This window comes from Vombatus ursinus, unplaced genomic scaffold (genome assembly GCF_900497805.2).
Source record: "Vombatus ursinus unplaced genomic scaffold, bare-nosed wombat genome assembly UNPS02001287.1, whole genome shotgun sequence".
Lineage (NCBI taxonomy): Eukaryota > Metazoa > Chordata > Mammalia > Diprotodontia > Vombatidae > Vombatus > Vombatus ursinus.
Window position 1 is genome coordinate 19,695,997 of NW_020941065.1, and position 19,849 is coordinate 19,715,845.

The 19,849-nt window shown below is 53.1% G+C and overlaps 1 protein-coding gene across 6 annotated transcripts in view; it reads left to right on the plus strand.

The window, feature by feature from the left end:
- Nucleotides 1–14,207, plus strand: part of RNF185 (ring finger protein 185) — a 31,584-nt gene extending 17,377 nt beyond the window's left edge. For 5 of the 6 annotated variants that reach the window (XM_027863793.1, XM_027863800.1, XM_027863804.1 and 2 more), the window contains exons 2-7: nt 728–957; nt 6,165–6,183; nt 7,903–8,015; nt 8,267–8,321; nt 10,079–10,196; nt 11,767–14,207. In XM_027863793.1, coding sequence (XP_027719594.1) covers nt 779–957; nt 6,165–6,183; nt 7,903–8,015; nt 8,267–8,321; nt 10,079–10,196; nt 11,767–11,864 — 582 coding nt within the window. In that variant the 5' untranslated portion in view covers nt 728–778 and the 3' untranslated portion in view covers nt 11,865–14,207. Of the gene's footprint in view, nt 1–342; nt 478–727; nt 958–6,164; nt 6,184–7,902; nt 8,016–8,266; nt 8,322–10,078; nt 10,197–11,766 lie in introns of those variants that run through there. The other variant, XM_027863785.1, reaches the window with a different exon arrangement.
- Nucleotides 14,208–19,849: the final 5,642 nt, after the last annotated feature.

A 19,849-nucleotide genomic window follows, 5' to 3' on the forward strand; every position in this document is an offset into this window, starting at 1 on the left:
GTGTGTGTGTGTGTGTGTGTGTGTGTGTGTGTGTGTGTGTGTGTGTGTGTGTGTATCTGCTGCTCTGCTCTCCGTTGGCCTTTTCTTTGAAGGGGGGTGACACTGGGCAGAGTGGCATACTGGGTTTGGAATCAGGAGGCGATGTTGTCTCTGGCCTGATGGTGACCCTGCACAGGGCATTTTGGAAAGTAGAAGGAAGTGCTTTGTGAAATGTAAAGCAGTCAGCTCTTTTGGCCTTGCCTGAAATAGCCATTTGGGCGGGGTGGGAGGGAGGGGGCCAGATTTGATTGCCAAGTTGGTTAGAGATGGGGTGGCGCTGTTGATTTCTTCTGTCATGGGGCAGCAGTCACGAAATCCTGCCCTGCGTAGACTGGAGCTCTTAGACAGCTCTCATCGTAGGGCATGGCTGCCCATGTGGGGCAGGAGTTACGGGGTCTGGACCTTGCTTCAGACACTGCTAGCTGAATGATCAGGGAGGCGAGTCGCTGCTGCGTTTCGGTTTCTCCATCTCATCAGAGCCCCTCGCTCACAGGGTTGCTGGGAGGCTCAGATGAGACAAAGGGCACACGACAGCAGTGTCAGCTCTTTCTCTTGGGTTGATGCAGCCATACCAGGCCCTTTCCTGAAGTTTTCAGCTGCCCTGGGCCTTCTGGCTTTTGTCTCTCTGGTATTAGGATGTTTGGGTGGGGCAGGACTGGAGGTCAATCCAAATCTGTTTGCCTTTTAGGAGCTCAGCTGGAAGGTTGCCTTGGCCTTGGCTCTCTGTGGACGGCTGAAAATGGCCAGCAAAGGGCCCACGACCTCGACGTCCCCTGAGAACTCCAGCGCGGGGGGCACAAGTGGCAGCAGCAGCAACGGCCCCGGCGAGAACGGCAGTCAGGACAGCACCTTCGAGTGCAACATCTGCTTGGACACGGCCAAAGACGCAGTCATCAGCCTCTGTGGCCACCTCTTCTGGTCAGTATTGCCGCTTTCCCACTGAGCCCCAGGGGGAGGAGACCAGGAAGCTTGGGCCCGCCCCAGGCTAATTCAGAGCTCTTGAGCTTTTGGTTTGGGGATGATTGTGGACAGCCACGGTGACCCAACACAACCAAAGCCTTTTGTAAACCTTAGGATGTTTGTAAATCCCTGGAGCCTTGCTACACTGGTTCTCTTTCAGTGGAGTGAGTATCAGACAGGTTTGTTTTAGACCCTGTTCAAGGAGGTTCCTTACTGGGAATTCCAAAAAGACCTGGTTCCAGCAGCACATTTGCCCCTCTTGAGGCCCGGCCTCATTTCTGCAGTAGCAATCAGGACATCCGGCCAGCCAAGGGTAGAGCTTCTCTTCAGATCGGGCCTGTGCCTTGTAGCTGAGCCCCTGCAGAAGGTCCAGGACAGCAGCAGAGGAGCCTCAGTGTATCAGAAGAGGGGTTTCCAGCTTTGGGGAGGTGACAGTTCATGGTTTCCTGGGGGTACCCTTCCCTCCGAGTGCCCGCTTAGCCTTGCCAGGGGCTGGAGGAGACCCTCAGAGTGGACTCTTCTAAGAGTTCTCGGGCCCTTGTGGAAGTCAGAATAAGTGATCTGCATACGACGGTGTGGTCTTAATTCCGTGACAAAGGATTGCTCAGGTAGTGGGAAAAGCAGAGCTGGCCTGTGGTGTGCTGGTAGTTGTCACGTGGGTATCACATGATCCTTGTGGCCTCTGGGTCTTTGTCCCTAAAGTGAAGGGCGTGGGCTCGATGCTACTAAGGTTCCTTTCCTGCTTTACCAGGCTAGGAGTCTATGACTGTAAATGCTGTTGTGGGTCCAAGGATAGGGAGAGCAGAGAGGGGCTGTGTGATCATCGAAGCCTTCCAGGAGGAAGAGGAGATGTTGGGGCTGGGCTTGGTTTGGTTTGTGAAGATTTCCCTCTGCCGTGGCTTGTGGGCAGCCTTAAAGAGAGGCCTAGGCTCTGAGAGCCCCCACCGGGTCCCATAGCCAGCAGCTATCAGGAACCTGAATCCTGGGCCCAAGATGGGAAGGGCCAGTGCTCTCTCTGCTCTGCCAGATTACCACCTCTCCTGCTGGGGTAGGGTTAGAGGAAGGTGAGGGAGAGCCTTCCAGGTAGGGAAGGAAAGGGCTCTTTGGAGTCCCTTGCTCCGCTCCTCGTTATGCCCAATGCCATGCTCACCATTGCCCATTTACACTGTTGTAGCCACCTTCCGTCCAGGCTTCCGGACGCCCTTCTTCTCCCAGTCTGTCTTAATGCAGGTTACTCTTTGCACCTGGATCCGTTTAGGTCTCTGCTCAGAACCTTCCAGTGATTCTATATCACCTGTTAAAAAAAATTCAGAATGACTCAGTCCAGCATTCAAGGCCCACTCCTGCCTCTCCCATTTCTCTTGCACCACTCCCTCCCTTCAGACCAAATGTCCCCTTCTCATGTACAAGTCCAGCTTCCAGGGTTTTGCTGTTCTCTGTGGCAGGAAGGCCCCTTTCCTGTCTGCTGACTGTAGCCTTCCCTGGCCACTGCTGCCCATTAGCCCACCCTGTAACACCAGGGGGCACTTGACCATTGGTGTTGTGGCCAGCCCCTAACAGCATAGGCTCCCTGAGGGCAAGACGCTGCCTGACTTCTTCTGTCTTTGCCCTCTTCCCGTTCTCTGGCCCATGGGTGGCCCTTGGTAAATGCTTTACAGTCAAGGGAAAGCACATGAGTGGAGATGGCAGGCCTCACGGCCCATTTGTGGGCCTGTCAGTGGGGCAGTAAGCATTTATGGAGTTCCTCTCAGGTTCCTGGCACAGCACTAAGTACCAGGGAAGGGCTCATTGTGGCTGGACCTCCACTGGCATCTAATGAGGGCTGGTGGAAGATAAGGGCGGGTTGGTAGGATGAAGGCCTGGAGACCCCAGCAGGCGGCCTTGGTGTTTTGGTTTTCCAGTGTAGGACACTGGGAACCATTGAAGCCTTTTAAGCAAGACAGTAGCTTTTGAAAAGTGATGTTTTGGAGCAGGGACCATTCCAGGGTGTCAAAGCATAAATGAAAATAATTACATTTTGTTCTGAGAATTTTGTGAGGCCCTGTGATACCAGAAGGGCCCTTTAGTGAGAATAGAGGCTCGTTCTATGGTCCGGGCCACAGACTCAGCCAGCCGGCTGGTACAAGGCAAGTCTTGGCCCTCTCCATCCATCCTTAGACTTCCTTTGTCCTCCCCAACTTCAGGGAATGGGCCTATGGTGGTCTCCAGGTGGGTCTGACCCACCGTGGTTTGGGGCCTCTTCCAGTGGTCGTTGGGAGAATTTGCTGAGTTGGCCCTCGAGGCCCAGGTGTGGGGCTGCATGACAGCCCTGGCCCAGCAGGTAGGAAACAGAGGCCTCCTCTCGGCTCCTGGTGAAGCCGAGAGCTACCGCTTCTCCCTTGGCCCCTCGGCCTGCCCTCCTGTGCCTCAGTAGTGGCAGGGAAGTCCTGTCGGTAGCGTTAGCTCCATTTTACAGATGAAGAAACTGAGGTGAGAGGGATGAGCTGACTTGTCCACTTCTTCCTTGGCTTTGTCATGATCCTTTTTCGTGGTCCTTCTGTTCCTGAAAACCAGACTGGAAGAAGCCCCAGGTTGGGCGCAGGAGACCTGGTTTCTGTCCCTTGACATGTCACTTTAGACAAGTCGCTTCTGGGTCTCACTTTCTTTTTCTGGGAAAAGTGCGTTGGATTAGTTATAGTCGACAGTCACTCTCACACACGGTCATCTTTGTCAAGAGCCTGGTTCACCTTAACCTGCTGGCATAAACCACGTGACCAGCCCACGTCCCCAAACGTCCAACTCTTGACCTAGTGGTTCCTGGTGGGACAGTGAGCCAGGGCTTCAGACAAGCCGAGGCCAGGCAAGAGCCCACCCAGGAGGCCTTGCTTTGTGCCACGCCCCTCCCAGCCTGCTCCACGCCTGGCCTTCCTCTGTGATGGTGGCCATCTTCTCCCTGGAACTGTCACGTTCTCTGACACTAGGAACTTCAGTTCCACCGCATGTCCTAATCTCCTCCCGGGGGTTGGGCCCTCTCACTCGTGTTGCAGTCAAGCTTGGGCTTCTTCAGGTTGTGCTAGGCTTGGGGTGGGCCCAGGACAGACAGGCTCAGCGTCCACCAGTCTATCAGTGAACATTTTTTAAGCAGTTACCATATGCCAGGCCTGGCCACCAGGGCTTACATTTTCTTGGCTTCACCAACCTGTTAACCTTGCTCTGGGATGGAAAGGTTGGGTTGTGTCCTGGTGGAGCTGATGAATTCATCTCTTTGTATATCTGTTGGGTCCCAGCTAACCCTAACACACTGTGTGAGGTACTGTGGGTGACGTGGAGGCCACAGAATCATTCTGAGGTGAATTAGTGCTCCCTGCTGGGGAAAGAGAAGAGGCGCAGGCCCAGGCCTTGCCTTCAGGCAGCTTATGGTTTAATGAGAAGGGGAAAAGCTGTCACGGAGAGAGGGATGGGTGGGTAGAAATTCAAGAAGAGGGATGAGAGATTTCAGGAGGAGTGAGGGAAGGGGGCAATGGAAGGACCGAACCCCAAGGAAGCATGTGTGGCCTCCTGTCAGCTAGAGAGGGAGGCAGCTAGTGGCTTAGGGGGTAGAGTGCCGGGCCTGAGGTCAGGAACACCTGAGTCCAAATCTGACCTCAGACATTTCCCAGCTGTGTGACCCTGGGCAAGTCCCTCAACCTCCGTTTCCTCAGTTTCCTTATCTGTAAAATGGGGATAATAATAGCACCTTCCTCCCAGGGTTGTTTTGAGGATCAAATGAGATAATAATTGTAAAGCACTCAGCACATTGCTCGACACACAGTAGGCATTATATAAATGTTAGGAAGTAGTAGTGGGGGTAGGGGTGGGAGTGGTTACTACTACTACTACTACTACTCCTCCTACTACTCCTCCTACTCCTCTTCCTCCTCCTCCTCCTAGTACTACTCCTACTCCTACTACTACTACTACTCCTACTACTACTACTACTACTACTCCTCCTCCTACTACTACTACTACTCCTCCTCCTACTACTACTACTACTACTACTACTCCTCCTACTACTATTACTACTACTACCACTACTACTACTACTACTACTACTCCTGCTCCTGGGCCCCACATGTTTGTGCTCAGCCTTGTGCTGTGTGACGATTTTATCCATGGCTTAGATAAAAAGAGGCATCCCCAGCTCAGTGCTGAGGAAGACTGGCTAGCTGACAGCGTTAGGGTCCCAAATGGCCTTCGTGGGCCAGGACAGCAGGGGAAGTGTACAGGGCACAGATGGAGGGGCCTGTTATGGGTGTGCCAAGGACAGAATCCCACGTCCAAGGTGGAAGGCCCTCCCGACTCTCCAGGGGGCCACAGGGATTAAGTGGACTGCAGGTCCATTAGGAGGCAAGAAGAGGACGTGGCATTCCCGCACACAAACGTGGGACTAAATTAGGAGAGATGCTGTGTCCAGAACCCAGGAAATGCTCGGCCTGCCTCCCTCTTGGGTAGTCCATTCGGAGCACCACGCCTGGAGGAGGCCATTGACAGGTTAGAAAGTGTCCCAAGGGGGTTGGTCACCGTAGGAGAATAGAGCAAATGAACCAGGGGAAACGTATTGGGAGTGAGGTGCCCTGCCCATGATCCCAAGAACCGCCTTCCAGGACCTCGGGGGGCCGTCATGTCAGAGGGATCGGACAGACGTGTTTTGTTTGACCCGAGGCAAAACCAGAGGCTGCAGAAAAGCCAACTTAGTCTGTAAGGAAAAGCTTCCTCACCATTGGAGCCGTCCCAGAGCAGCATGGCTTGCCTTGGCAGGTCCTGGGCCCACGTGACGCTTGTGGGTGGGTGGGGAGGAAGCGGCTTGGTCAGTGTGAGTCGGGCTAAGTGGGTTCCTCTCCTGACTTTGCTTCCTGGCCCAGTAATTCAGGCCAGAGCGGTCCGGCTGACTTGGCAGTGGTACATTCTGTGGTTCTGAAAGCCTTGAGGAGAGGGGAGGAGCAGGCATGGAGGGGTGGGGCCAGGCAGGACCCGGAGGCCCTCTGGAGCCTCCATGACTGAGGCCAGCCTGAGTCCCTGCACTCAGCGAGGCTTTGCCTCTGCTGTCACACGGGGGCTTGCCCACCAGCCCAGCGCTGCTGCTAACATGCTCTTTTCCTGTTTGTCCCCTCTCTTCCTTGGACCGCTTGCCCCGGGGACGCCTGCAGTTGGCCATGTTTACATCAGGTAAGAAGCATTTCTTTTTACCTTATCTTTCATCAGCTTTTCTTGCACAATAGCTCCCATTGTCCCTGAGGCTGCTGTTAGAAATGGTAATCTCCCCTTTGGGCGCCTCCAGTCAATCAGAAGATGCTCGGTGAACCGAGAAGGGGACCTTTTTAAGGAGGCAGGGGAATTTTACATGAAAGGCAGCAGGACCTGGATTTGGGGCCCAAGTTGTGCGCTGTTGGCCAGACCTCCTTATCTCAGTGCCTCAGTCTTCTGCTCTTTCAAATGGGCCCAGTGATACTTGGGCTGGCTGCCTCACAGGAGTGTTGGTGAGGATGAGGGGGTGCTAGGCAAGTTCTGCTTATGTTGTTTTTGCCTCTGGATTTTTTGAAGAGGTTCTGAAGGAGAAACATAGCTTGGTCAGAATAAAGGGTTTATTGGATCTCATTTGGCCCAACAAAGAGTGTGGTGGTAGGCATGCTGCGGAGCTTTGCTCCTGATGAGCTGCTGTCAGAAGCAAGTGTTCAGATGCACAGAGAGCAGGAGCTCTCGTCCGCACCCTCCTGTCACTTCACCGTCACGCCATCCGATGTGGCCGAGAATGTCACATCCAAAATTCATTAGGCTGGAGCAGCCTACGAGGCATGGGGTGTGGGGCCTCGAAAGTCAGCACAGGAGACGCGTAGCTTATGTTCAGTGTGGTCTGCAGGCTCTTCCACCATAACCCACATTCCTCGAGCGCTTGGGGGACATCCGGCTGCTGACCCGGCCTCGCCCACCTCCTCAGGATGGTCCACCAGGCCCTGGAGGGGGGCGCACTCAGCACCTGACATCTGCCAGGCTGCTGAGGGGAGGCCAGGGCTCTGAGCTGCTGTGCTAAAGGAAGGTCCCCTACAGAGGGGGGCCAGTTGGTGTTTCTTGGGCTGTTGGGCGTGTGGAAAGGAAAAGAGGCACGTGTCCTGGAACTGCAGGTTTAGAAGGGACCCCCGAGACATTTTGTCCTCCAGCCTTTCCTTGTTAGGGAGCTTTTCCTGACCTCCAGCCTCAGTTTGCCCCTTCTGCCCATTGTGCCCGGCCCCACCCTCTGGAGCCAAGCAGAAAGCTTCTTTTTGGAGTGACAGGTCCTGGGTGACAGCCAAACGCTGCCCCTGCCCCCTGCCGCACTAAGCATCCCGAGTTCTTTTAACCCTCATAGGTGCCTTATGTGTCTGTGGGCAAGTTAATTCTCTCTGAATTTGTATCTCCTTACCTCTACACTCAGGATGGGGGCTTCCGAGCTCAGAGGGCCTCAGGCCAGCTCCTCTGTCTTACAGAGGGGGCATTGAAGTGCAGTGTTACAAGTGACCTTTCCAAGGCTCCGCAGGTGCTGAGGATCCAGGTTGAGCTACTGCCCACCCGCCGGGGGCGCTGGAAAGAAAGGCTTTTGTAGGCTTTAGCACGTTATAGTGAGTGAGTCCTCCTAACTGATGTTTTTATTAATAACCAGCATTGATTTATAGAAGGAAAGGATGAAAGGAGGTAGACCAGGGCGTTGGGGGAGACTGGGGGAGTCAGTCTCCTCGTGTGAGCTGACTCAGCAGCACAGCAGCTGTAGCCAAGAACGGCTGGCTGCGGCCGGGCCGACCTCTGGCAGTGGGCAGAAGTGAGGGGCTGAGGGGCTGGAGGAGCTGCACGCGGGGCCCTCAGGTCAGCGTCTTCCCGTCCATTCACTGTCTGTTTTCTCTTTTCCTTTCTTAGTGGTTGGAGACCAGGCCAAACAGACAAGTGTGTCCGGTGTGCAAAGCCGGGATCAGCCGAGACAAAGTGATCCCTCTGTACGGAAGGGGCAGCACGGGGCAGCAGGATCCCAGGTGAGGACGCCCGGCCTCCTGCCGCGGCACACTCCGGCTCTAGGCCGCGTCAGTCCTCCAGACCACGTTGGCTCTCCGTCTTTGTCTGGTCCGGGGCCTGGTGCGGCTGAGGCATTGGGCTTCTCTTGGTTTTTACGGCGTGTTTGGGGAAGCGGAACTACCCTTAAACAAGGATGTCTTGAAGTGTTCACACTGGTGTTCAGGGCCTAACCTTTGAATCTGTCTGAACTTCACACCCTTTTTTTCTTCAGAGAGAAGACACCTCCCCGGCCTCAAGGACAGAGACCAGAGCCCGAAAACAGAGGGGTAAGGACCCTGAGATGATCTTGTCCATCGCATCCATTGCCTCGCCTCACCCTCAGACACGTTTAGTCTGGGGTTGCCATCCAGTTTTCACAGAGGAGGAAGAGGCGTAGAGAGGTTGAGTGGGCTACCCGGGGCAGCCGCCTCACTGCCCCAGCAGACCCTCATCTGTCACTCAGCTCTGCCTGTGTGGGGAGCAGCATGTGCAGCCCCCATCCTTGGGGACAGCCCCCCACCATCCTTGCCTGACCCTCGGGGCTTCAGGCCCCCAAGCTTGGCTCCAATGCCTAAAGTCCTTGGGTCCGGCCTGACCGCGCATGGAGGGCGTGTAGGTGGCTAAGCTCACCCAAGGAAGCAGGTCCTGATGAAATCGTTGCACTTACTCGTGTCACGCTGCCTCCTGTTCCCTGTGGGCTCTAACAGGGAGACATCTCAGCGTAGGGGGGTGGGGAGTTGCTGCTGATCCCTCCCCAGAGGGTTGCTCTCTTGTTAAATCAGCTGATGGGCCTTAATAGGCGCTGCAGCTCCCCACGGGAGTTTGGGGCCAGGCCAGGACTTGGCCAAGTACAAGCCCCCCTGGGTGAGGGGCTGCTTCTCCAACCTGGGCATGAGCCCGATGGCACACGCATGGCCGGCCTCTTCTGAGGCAATGGCACCATCTTGTCTAGAGAACAGTGGAGACCCAGGCAAGGCCACAACTATCTGGGGAGGGGGCACAAAGGAGAATCGGGGGTGCCATTTGTTGTTTCTTCCTCTCCCACAAAGGTTCCCTTTGGTCACTTTCTATGCCCATTTCCACTGACCAATGGGGTCCTGCGTGGGACTTTTCTCAGTTCCACCACAGCCGCCATTGTGGCAATGGGCCGCTGGGCTCTGATGGGCAGAACTGGAAAGGGCCCCAAAAGACCAAGGCTCCTCCGAGGCTTCTGCCCGCCGTGTGCCTCCCTCCCTTGGACCAGCAGTCCTGGGGGAACCACAACACCCCACCACTGCTGGGCAAGGAGTCTGAGAAAGGCTAGCTCAGTCTAGAGGGGGAGGCAGCGGGGGTGCAGAAAGGTCTACACCACCCAGCTCCTTGGGCTCCGTGTGAGGAACGCTGGTGTTTGTGGGACATCAGCCACATATCTGGCTGTGTCCCCCGTCCCCTCTAATGTGTAGGGAAGGAGGCAGGTGATAAGGAGAGGGCAGGAAAAGAGACCAGCTTGGCAGCAAGCATTTCTGAAAGGCCCACTGTGCGCCAGGCCCTGTGCCCGCCCTCAGGCATCCTGCAGTCTGTCAGGAGCAAGGACAGGGTCAGAGACGAGTAAGCATCATTGAGTGTAGACACAAAGTAAATACAAAATGGTGGGGGGGAGGGGAGCCCTGTTAGCCAGGGGATGCAGGAAAGGTGACCTGTGCTGGGGTAGTCTGCCCTGCCCAGAACGCCCCCCAGGCCTCTTAGGCTGCTCAAGGCCTTTTCTGATCCCTACCTCCTGCCAAATTACCATTTCTCCGTATTGTGGATGCCTGTAGATGTGGGTGGGCAGCCGCTCTTGCAGGTCACCCAGTTAGTGGGTATCCTCTGGGAGGATCCTGTTTCCTTCTCTGTAAAGTAAGACTAATAAGGCTCAGCAGAAGACTGGCATTGGGTGGCAGCTCACGGGCCCGGGAACCTCAGAAGTGGGAGGGGAGATGACGGCTGCCCGTGAGGAGCAGAGCAGGCTGGATGGTGGGAGCTGGGCCGCTGCGTCTCCTTCATTTATTTCCTTTTCTGCTACCAGGGATTTCAAGGCTTTGGCTTTGGAGATGGCGGCTTCCAGATGTCTTTTGGGATTGGAGCCTTTCCTTTTGGGATCTTTGCCACGGCGTTTAACATAAATGATGGGCGGCCTCCTCCAGGTAGGCCCGTGTCTGGATGATGATCTGTCATTTCCTGGGTGGGCTGTCCTCTGTGTCCTCTGACTTACTGCTCAGTAAATGTGCAATGTTTGATTGACAGGATCATAGGCCTAGGCCTGGAAGGGACCTGAGAACTTGGCTGGCACAACCCTCCCTTTTGGTAAAGGAATAAAAACTAATTTTCTCTCACACTAGACATCCTCCCCCTCCCTTTTTTTAATTGAAAAAGGAAAGAAAATGCAAACCCTCATAACACGTGCAGGATTGAGCCAAACAAATTTCCCCCTTGGGTTTGTCCCACAAACAAGTCTCCTGCTTCCTAGGCCATCAGCTCTGTCACACCAGCCCTCTCATGTGTCAGACCAGAGCCAAGACCCAGGGAAGCTAGAGGGCGGGTTCCTGGCCACATGGGCCAGATGTGACCCCCAGGTCCCTGACTCCAAATCCAGCACACTTTCTCCTCTACCTTTGGAAAGCTCAGCTTGCACCTTGGCTGCCTGCCGTGAGCCTCGGGCGGGGGGGACCCTGAGGCCTGATGATTGGCCTGAGCAGAGCAGACACGCCATGGGAAGTCACTGGTGTAAGGCCAGCCTCTGCTTGCTCTGTGTGGTGCCTCCCATGAGCTGGCCGCGGTGTGGCCTTGAAGTGCTCCCTGAGGTGGGCTGAGGGTCACACAATGGGGAGTGCTTAGATTCCAGAGAGCCGGGATTCTATCCCAGCTATCCCATCCTTCCACCAGTGCATGGTACAGCCCCCTTTCCCTTAGTAGGTGGCCTTCATCACCTGCTGACGTGGTACACGCAGCCAGGCTGGACTTGAGGCCTTTCTGCTTTAGCCTAGGCCCCCTGGGCCTAACCTGGGAGAGCCCAGGGTCACCTGGGAGAGCCCAGGGTCGCCTGTGCTGCCGGGTTAGGAAAGGAGGGTTATGGTGATGATTCCCTGGTCCAGACCAGTGATTTTTCCAGGGTGGAAATCTCCCAGTGTGGAGGCTTCCTCCCCAGTGGCTGGCTGCAGCTGGTCTTCAGGGCTCAGAAAGTTGCCTGAGGCCCAGGTGTGCCAGAGCCAGGAGCTGAGTCTGGGGCTTCCTGCCCGAGAGGCCTGGCTTCCACATGCTGCTCCTCCCAGGCCTCATGAGCATTCCCAGGCCAGTCTCCTGGAGCCTTTGTCAACTCTTTTGTTTATGCAGATGTGGAAAATTATCTTACACAAAATCCAAGCAGATTCTCCTGATTCTTACATGGTTCTTAGTGTTTCGTTGTATTTATAAAGAAACAAATTTGGTCTTAATTTCAGAAAAAAACTTCTTAATAGTTAGAACCCTCACAGAATTTACTAGGCTACTTTGGCCGGTAGTGAGCTCCCCATCACCAGAGGTCCCCATCATCCAAGGTCAGCTTGCGCCTTGTCAGTTCTATTGGCAGGGGGCTTATTAGGCCCCCTTAGAGGCTGGGGACATCTAGGATGCTGCTGGATAGCAAACAGGCCTTTGGCGGGGTGACTCGGGAGACTCAGCTGGAGTAATGCCAGGCCCCGAAGCCGCGCCTGACCGTTCTCCTTCCTGTTTTCACAGCTGTTCCCGGGACTCCCCAGTATGTGGATGAGCAGTTCCTGTCGCGGCTTTTCCTGTTTGTGGCCCTGGTGATCATGTTTTGGCTTTTGATCGCGTAACCATTTGTCTGTGGCCTGGGTAGTGGGCGGCAGCAGGGCCTCTGACCTGGTTAGCACCCCTCCCCCACCCCCCCTTTGCACCCCTCACTGCCTGGCTCCTGAGCTCACCCCGGGGCCCAGGAATCAACGGGGTCAGAGACACAGGGAGGACCCTGGCTTCCGGGAGCAGAGCTTTGGCATGAAATGAACTAGATTTTGGCTGACGAGTCCCATGTCGGTGTGGTCGCACTCTCGCCTCGGGCCCTGCCTGAGCAGCATAACCACTTAGAGCCCCGAGCCTGCCAGCTCAGAGGGGACTGACCTGAGGTGGGGAGGCCCTGGGAGAGAGGAGCCCCTGTGCTGTCATCTGCACACATCGCAAAAGTAAAAGGAAGGACCAAACGGTGTTCTTTGGAACTCTGGACCTCATCTCCTTAGACTCTGCAGAACACTATGTCCAACAGCAGTCTGTTCCTGACTGCGGGTGTGGACCACCTATGCACACAAGAGCCCGAGGCCAGGGCCCGGGGCTTGCCTTCTGCGCCCAGCCTCCCAGCCCGGTCTTCCTCCCTGCTGTTCCTTATGCTTCCTCAGATGAGCCCCGGGGCCGGCAGCAGCGCTGTCTGAATCAGCACACACTGTCTCTGGTAGCTTGGCGCATTTGAGCGGCTTCCTACTGGGCTCAGGCCTCGGAGAGGCCTTGGCCGCCACCTTCCTTGGTAGAGCTGGCTGGCTCTGCTTGTGGGCTTCCCATCCCCTTCCCGGGAATTGTAGCCAGGCTGGCCTCTCTCTACCAAGAGGGGTAATGGCAAGGGCTTCCTCAGGCCCCAAAGACAAAACTAAACATCAGGGGAAATTTGAGCCACTAATATTCTTTCCAAGGCTTAGTTTAAGCTTCAGTTATTTGCATCTCTCCCAGAAGAATAAAACAGGCGTTCCCAAAGCAGCCCGCCTGGGGCCCTCTGGCCCTACAGGGTAGCGACTCAGCGCCAGCCCTGGCTGGACTCATCCTGCAGACAGCCCAGCAGGGACGCTGCAGGAGGTCGCTGTGGCTTACCAAGCGATGAGCTCTGTGTCTGTCCCCTGGAACCTCTTGGGTAAATGCTCTTGAAAGTGAGGCTTCCTGATGGCTGCTGGGCTTGGGTGACCCCTGCTGCCTCCGGAAGGGAGAGAGGTGCCTTTGACTCATTAATGGGTTCCTTCCCTCCTCATACCTCTTCATTCAGAATCTTGGGAAGAAAGGTGCCTCGGTATAATCATTTTTAAAAATGCTTTTTCTTTGAATCTGATCAATAAGAAGGTAGGGCGCCGAACGGCTTATGATGTACCATCTTGTCAAATTATCTGTCCATCTGTGTCTGTGTCTCCACCTGCCAAATGTCTTTGGGTGCAAAAGGATCCCCGACGTTGCTATGGAGGAAACCCAGCCCTGAGATTTCTCTGGGGAGTCTCTTCCCTCTGGCCCTCCTCATTCTTGAGATAGAAGGTCCTAGAAGGAATTCAGCCCCTCCCTGCTTTTGGGATGGGGCAGACCCAAGCATTAGGTCCAAAGATACCAGGAAAAGGGAATGAATATGTCCCCTGCAACCTTTCTCCTCCCCCTCTCCATCTTCGGACTTACCAAAGCCTGAACCCAGTGTTGAAATGTTCAGAACCAAGTATTCTGTAGGTGTTGCCTTGGCCAAGTCTACATTAGAGAGGATCGTGGAGACTGGTGCTTGGTTGGTGCCTGTGTGTGTGATCAAGAAGCTTGTCCCCCTGGGGCCCCCCAACCTCGGATGAGCCTTCTTCAATTAGCCCTCCAGAATCCCCTGGCCTGGGGAGCTTTTGGAGCTTAAAGCCCAAGGTTGGGGAGTTTCAGGAGTGGTTACTGGCCAGGTGGTGGTCCAGGGCCCCGTCCTTCCTGTGAGAGAGAGGCGGGAGGAGGGCAGTTTGTTTACGAAAGAGGGACGGATCCCTTGGAATCTACGGCAGTGATGGAAAAAGGTTATCCGAATGGAGCCCGGCTCTCATTGTCTTTGAGCTGTGGTAAGCTTCACCTGCCTTTGCCAGGAGTGGGGCACAGAGGCGGCAGCAGCACCCCCAGATTTGGGACTGCTGGCCCAGCCCCGGGGCGCCGTCCCCTCCACCTGGCCATTCAGTGACCTTCTGCTTCTTTTCCAAGTTAATGCATTTTTTCTTCCTTTGGGAGCTGTTCGCCCTTTCTCTCCTTTTTATTCCATTGTATTAGTTAGGACTGTGCTCTGGCCACAGTTAGACCATCAATGACACTATGTACCTTGAGATACATTTGCCAGTTACTAATTTTCACTGTTGTGAAAGTGATTTGATTTAGAAGAAAAATAAAAATGGTTTTACATTGAAGGTGGCTAGGTGTGGATTTGCTGGAGGAGAGGGCTGGGGTGGGTGGGGTCCTGCGGAAGGCACCTTTGTCCCTCCTCGGTGATATCGGTAGAGCACATGAAAGCTGCCTGCAGACATCAGCCTGCAGTTAGATCAGCACAGCTGACTTTAGGGCCTGGAGTTTTCCAATATCAGCCCTACCCTTGGCATGTTATGTTTGAAGCGTACTTTGACTCAGGGCCAAGGGTCAAATTCCTGGGCTCCTACACCTTTGAGTATAGGCGCTTGGATTGTCAGACATCATTTAGTCCAGCCGCCCCCCTTTTATAGGCCTGCAGGGGAGGGAGGGCACGTTCACTCACACAGCTCACAAGAGTGTGCTCCACACCATGGTACGTTTTCTTTAGCTAGGAGCTTATGACATCGGTTGGTGAATCCACCCAAGCGTTTCATGTGAGGAGAGAAGTGGGTTCTTCCAAGGCAGGGGGACTTCTTTGGGCCATACGGCCAGGAGGAGCGTGTGGTGCCACGTGGGATGGACGGCTTTAATGCACTTGCAGACGTCATCATTAACCACTGAGTATGAGACGAAGCAGAGCGCTATCATCCTTTCTTTCCTTAACCAACTTCTAATTCTGTGCAATTCAGCAAACATTTACTTATCAAATAAGCTGAATTGTTGGGGCGGGTTCCTTTTTACGTAACAGCCATCTTGGGATTTAGATATACAATTCCCCCCAAGTACGCCCTGCGAGCCCTCTCTTAGAACAAAGAAAACAGTTAAAACCATCCTGCAGTCACCAAGTCTTAGGGTCAGTGCAACAGTTCATGTCATATGTGTGGGGCCCCACCTTCTGGTCACTACAGCTACTTGGCTGTCAGCTTCATCGACATTACTGTGATCCTGATCAGTGAGCATTTATTAAGCACCTACCATGTCCAAGGCCCTCTTCTCTTGGTCTTCAGGAGTAAGTATGTTATAGGGAATGGAAAAAAAGCCAGCAAAAAGTGTGGACGTTAGCGGTTCTTACTGATACAGAGCAGCTCGCTGAGGCACCTGTTTCTGTTTTCCTCCGATGGCAAAAGTTAATGTAAATTTTGGAATACAACTAGATCATAGAATGTCCCTTGATGGAGCTGAAGTCCATCCTTTCAGTTTACGGAGAAGGAAACCGACTCAGAGAGGGCAATGGCCTGTGTCAGGTTATCTACCAGAAGGAGCAGTGCTATAATGGGGGGAGCCCTAGCTTTGAAGTCAAGAGAACTGAGTCTTGGTTCTGCTGCAGCCCGTGGAATCTGGGGCACTTCAGTCAATAAACATTAAGGGCCTACTGTGCGCCAGGTACTGGGCTAAGCACTGGGGATACAAAAAGAGGCCTTCAGGAATTTTACAATCTAATGGGAGAGACAACATGCAAACAAATATATAGAAAGCAAGCTATGTACAGGGTAAAGAGAAAATACTTAATGGAGGGAAGGCGCTGGAAATAAGAGGGCTTGAGTTCCAAGACAGTCCCAAAAGACGTGATAAAAAATGTTATCTACCTCCAGAGAAAGAACTGATGTCTGAACACAAATGGAAGCATGCTATTTTTTTCTCTTTCTTTATTCTTTCTTTGTTTCTCTTTCTGTCATCTTGCACAAAAATGACTTACATGGAAATGTTTTATGTGATTGCACGTGTATCAGATTGCTTACCATCTCAGGGAAGGGGGAGGTGAGGGAGGGAGGAATAGAATTTGGAACTCAAAACTTAAAAACAAATGTTAAAGATTGTTTTTACATGTAATTGGGGGAAAATAATACTTTTTTTAAAAAGGGACTTGGGGAAGACTTCCTGTAAAAGATGGGATTTTAGTTGAGCCTTAAAGAAAGCCAAGGAGTCAGTAAGCAGAGTTGAGGTTAAGGGTTCCAGGCGTGGGGAATGCCAGAGAGAATGCCTGGAGCTGAGATGGAGGGTCTTGTTTGTGGGACAGCCAGGAGGCCATGCCACAGTGTGTGTAGGGAAGTAAGATGTAAAGAAACTAGAAAGGTAGGAGGGAGGCTGGGTTTTGAGGGGCTTTGGATGCCAAACAGCATCTTAGAGGCAATCAGGAGTCACTAGAGTTCATGGAGGGGGTGGCATTATCAGACATTGAGTTTAGGAAAATCACTTTAATGGAGAGAGACCTGAAGCAGGCAGACCCCCCTCAGCAACTGTGGGAAGAGACCCCAAGGTGATGCTCTCACCCCCGCTTTAAGATCAGCAAGGTCAGACGTTCATCCCCAGTGACAGACACTTAGCTCTTCTGGGCATGAACCAGGTAGGGGGAGGGGAGGAAGGAGAAGGAGCCCCTGTATTTCCTAGACATTGAATAGCAGCGGAGAGTGTCATCTGGGTTTTCACTCTGCCACCTTCGGTTCAAAACCAGGTACTTATGGGGTGCTCGGTGTGGGAGAGAGGCCCTGTGGCTGCTGTAGAGGACACAGAACTGAAGCAGCCTGCCCTGGTGGCTAGCTGCCCTCCGGGGTCTTCCCCCACACTCTTCTTGGTTGTCCTTACCTACCGGCCAAGTCCACAACTGTCTCTTGTATCCGTCCCTCCGATCCGTTCACGCAGCCGTCATGACCCCAGTCCATCACCCCTCACCTGGAGTATTCCCGTGGCCTCCTCGTTGCTTCCCCCACGGCTGAGGCACAGGGCTGATCATGGCACGGCTCCCTCTGGCCTCCGGAATAAAGTGCAGACTTGGGCAGGCCTGTTGCCCAGCATAGGCCTGCCAGCTATTCCTCACACACGACGTGCCATCTTTATCTCCATGCCTTTGCATAGGGTGCCCCATCATGTTTGGGATGCACTTCTCTTTCCTTCGTCTCTTTTACTGATGGCCCCACTGCTAGGTGAATACACTGTCAACCCACTCCCCAAAATTACCTTGTGTTTATTTTATTCACTTCACCTATGTGTGTGTCTCTCCCTATAGAATGTAAGCTCCTTGAGGGGAGGGAATGAGCATTTATAGAATGCCTACTGTGTGCCAGGCAGTGTGCTAAGCACTTTTGCAAATATCTCTTTTGATCCTCACAACAGCCCTGGGAGGTAGATGCTGTCATTGCCTCTATTTAGGCAATGAGAAAACTGAGACAGAGGTTAAGTGACTCACCCAAGGTCATGCCACTAGTAAGAGTCTGAGGCAGGATTTGAACTCAGGTCTTCCTGACTCCAGGCCCAATGCCAGCTTCCAGGACAGGGACTGTTGTTTCTGTCTGTATCCTAAGCACCTGGCAAATAGTAGACTTTTTGGTTGGTTGAAAAACTTCCTAACAGATCTGCCCTGAAGTGGAATGAAGTGCCTTGAAAGGCAGTTGCTGTGTTCCCTTAGGGGTTCTTCAAAGAGAGAGAGACAACCACAGGCTGAGTATGTGGTAGCGGGGATTCCTCTCAGGTGAGGGCTGGAGGCAATGGCTGACGGGTTGCCTCCCAGCTTTCAAATTTTGTGTTGGGGTGAATCATAAGATCTATAGATCTGTAAGAGAGAAGGGAAGAGAGAGAGAGAGAGAATGATATACCAATCACCAGCAGGAAGGTGGGTTTTTAAAATCAGGCAAATGTGGGAGGTGGGTTTGAATCCCCCTCTGCTCCTTACTTCCTTGACACAGCTAGGTGTCGTAGAAAAGTCCCCTCATTTGGGGGACTAAATGAGGTCAAGTATACAAAGTGCTTTGTAAACATCGTAGCTTGTATCAAAGTGAAATGTTATTATTACCTAAGTGATCCTGGGCAAGTCACTTCCCCTCAGTGGGTCTCGATGTCAGCATCAGACCAGGTGGTTTCTAAGGTCCCTCCCAGCCCTATGGCTTGCATACTACAACAGGACCCGGTATTTGTTTAGTTCTTTCCGGTTTTACAAAATACAGTCATTCAAATACAGCCCAGGTTTTGTTTCCTCACAGTCCCCCTGGGAGACAGGGCAGAGGAAATGTTTGTTGGGTTGAACCAAATCTCTGTTGATCAACAGGTGTTAAGCACCTACTGTGTGCTAAGTGCTGGGCATCCAAGTTCAAAGACTTGCATTCTTAATGAGAGCAATAACAAGGGTATAGATAGGTATAGATGTAGATATATGTGTGTCTATATATAGAACTAGTAGAAACATGTGCCACATACTTAAATACAAGGTATTTGGGGAGGAAGGGACAGCCGTGGCAGACCACAGTTACACAGATAAGAAAACAGCAGGTAAGTTGGGACAGAAGATAGCAGTATTTACTGGGAAAATCAAAATGTGGCCTCTAGGCTGAATCTTGAAGGTCCTGAGACAGGGGTGGGGAACCTTTGGCCTCTAGGCCATGTGAGGACCACGAGACAGTCCCTGCCCTTGCAAGGTTTATGTTCTAAGCAATAGCGCATTTCCCCAGGTAAGTCAGTATAACAACAGGTACACAAAATAAACCAAAGTAATTTAAAGGGCAGAGTGAGCTGATAATTGGAGGGATGAGGAAAGACATTGTGTAGTAGATGGGGCCCAAGCCCCATTTTTGCTGTGAAAGAAGTGCGGCCCGGGGTGCCGGTGGGGGTGTTTTCACACTCCTAGCTCTTCCCATGAACTGACCGTGGAGTGGAAGGTCACCGTGCCAGCCCCTCCGTGCGTCCATTCACGGGACAGCTTGGTCACGCGTCTGAGTGAAATCAGAAATCCTGCAGGATCACAGAGCCACTGGACAGAGATGATTCCTGGGAATTATTGGGAGCTCAGATTATGTAACGGGTGAGGATGATATCAGGAACCAGATGCTGTAGCCACAGCTGACTCGTTTCCATCTGGCTCTGCTGAGAAGGTCAGAGTGGGATGGAAACAGAATCGTCCTTGGCTCAGCCTGCCTTGATCCTAGGGCCTGACTGGAAGGATATGAGTAAATACACTCGACATAAAATAATACAAAGTAATTTCAAGAGAGAGACTGCTAATAACTGGTTGGGGGTGGGGAGGAGGCACTTGAAATATGCTCCTAAGGAGACTAGGGATTCCAGGAGGTAGAGGGCATTCCAGGCAGGAGGAACCACTTGGACAAAGATGTGGAGGTGGGAGATGGAACATCATGTCTGAGGAATCATCGGCCCGTTTGACTAGAATGGAAAATGTAGGCGGGGAAGCAATGTATTTTGCTTGTACCTGGAATAACATTTACTGCATGTAACTCTTATCAGATTGAACTTGCACTAGGGGTGATAAAGGGAATCTTCTGAATCTGGTCTTTCAGGAAAGAATCATAGGATTCTAATTAGTCTTCCCAACTTAGGCCTCAGAGAGGTCGGTCCAAGAAACAACCCCTCTCCATCAGAGTAATACTGTTGGGAAGTACAAGCTTGTGCTTGTACTTGGACCCCAAGTCTCAGAAACACTGTCTCTGACAACCACTCCCCAGCCCAAGGACACTGTGCCTAGCAGTTACTCATGCATGGGCCCCAGCAAGACCTTTATCTCTCTCCCTGGTGCAGCTACACACACAAAGCTGGGTGAGAGAGTGCTGGGCTGCTCAGGCCCCAGCCCTCAGATCATGTCTCTGGAAGCCTCCCAATTCCTTAGTAAGCTCCTGTCGTCTTGTGAGGAAACTTTCCCCTGTTGCAGAGCATTCTCTCATCAAGACGGAGAGAGAGGGGTGCCTTGCCCGGCCCAAGGAGT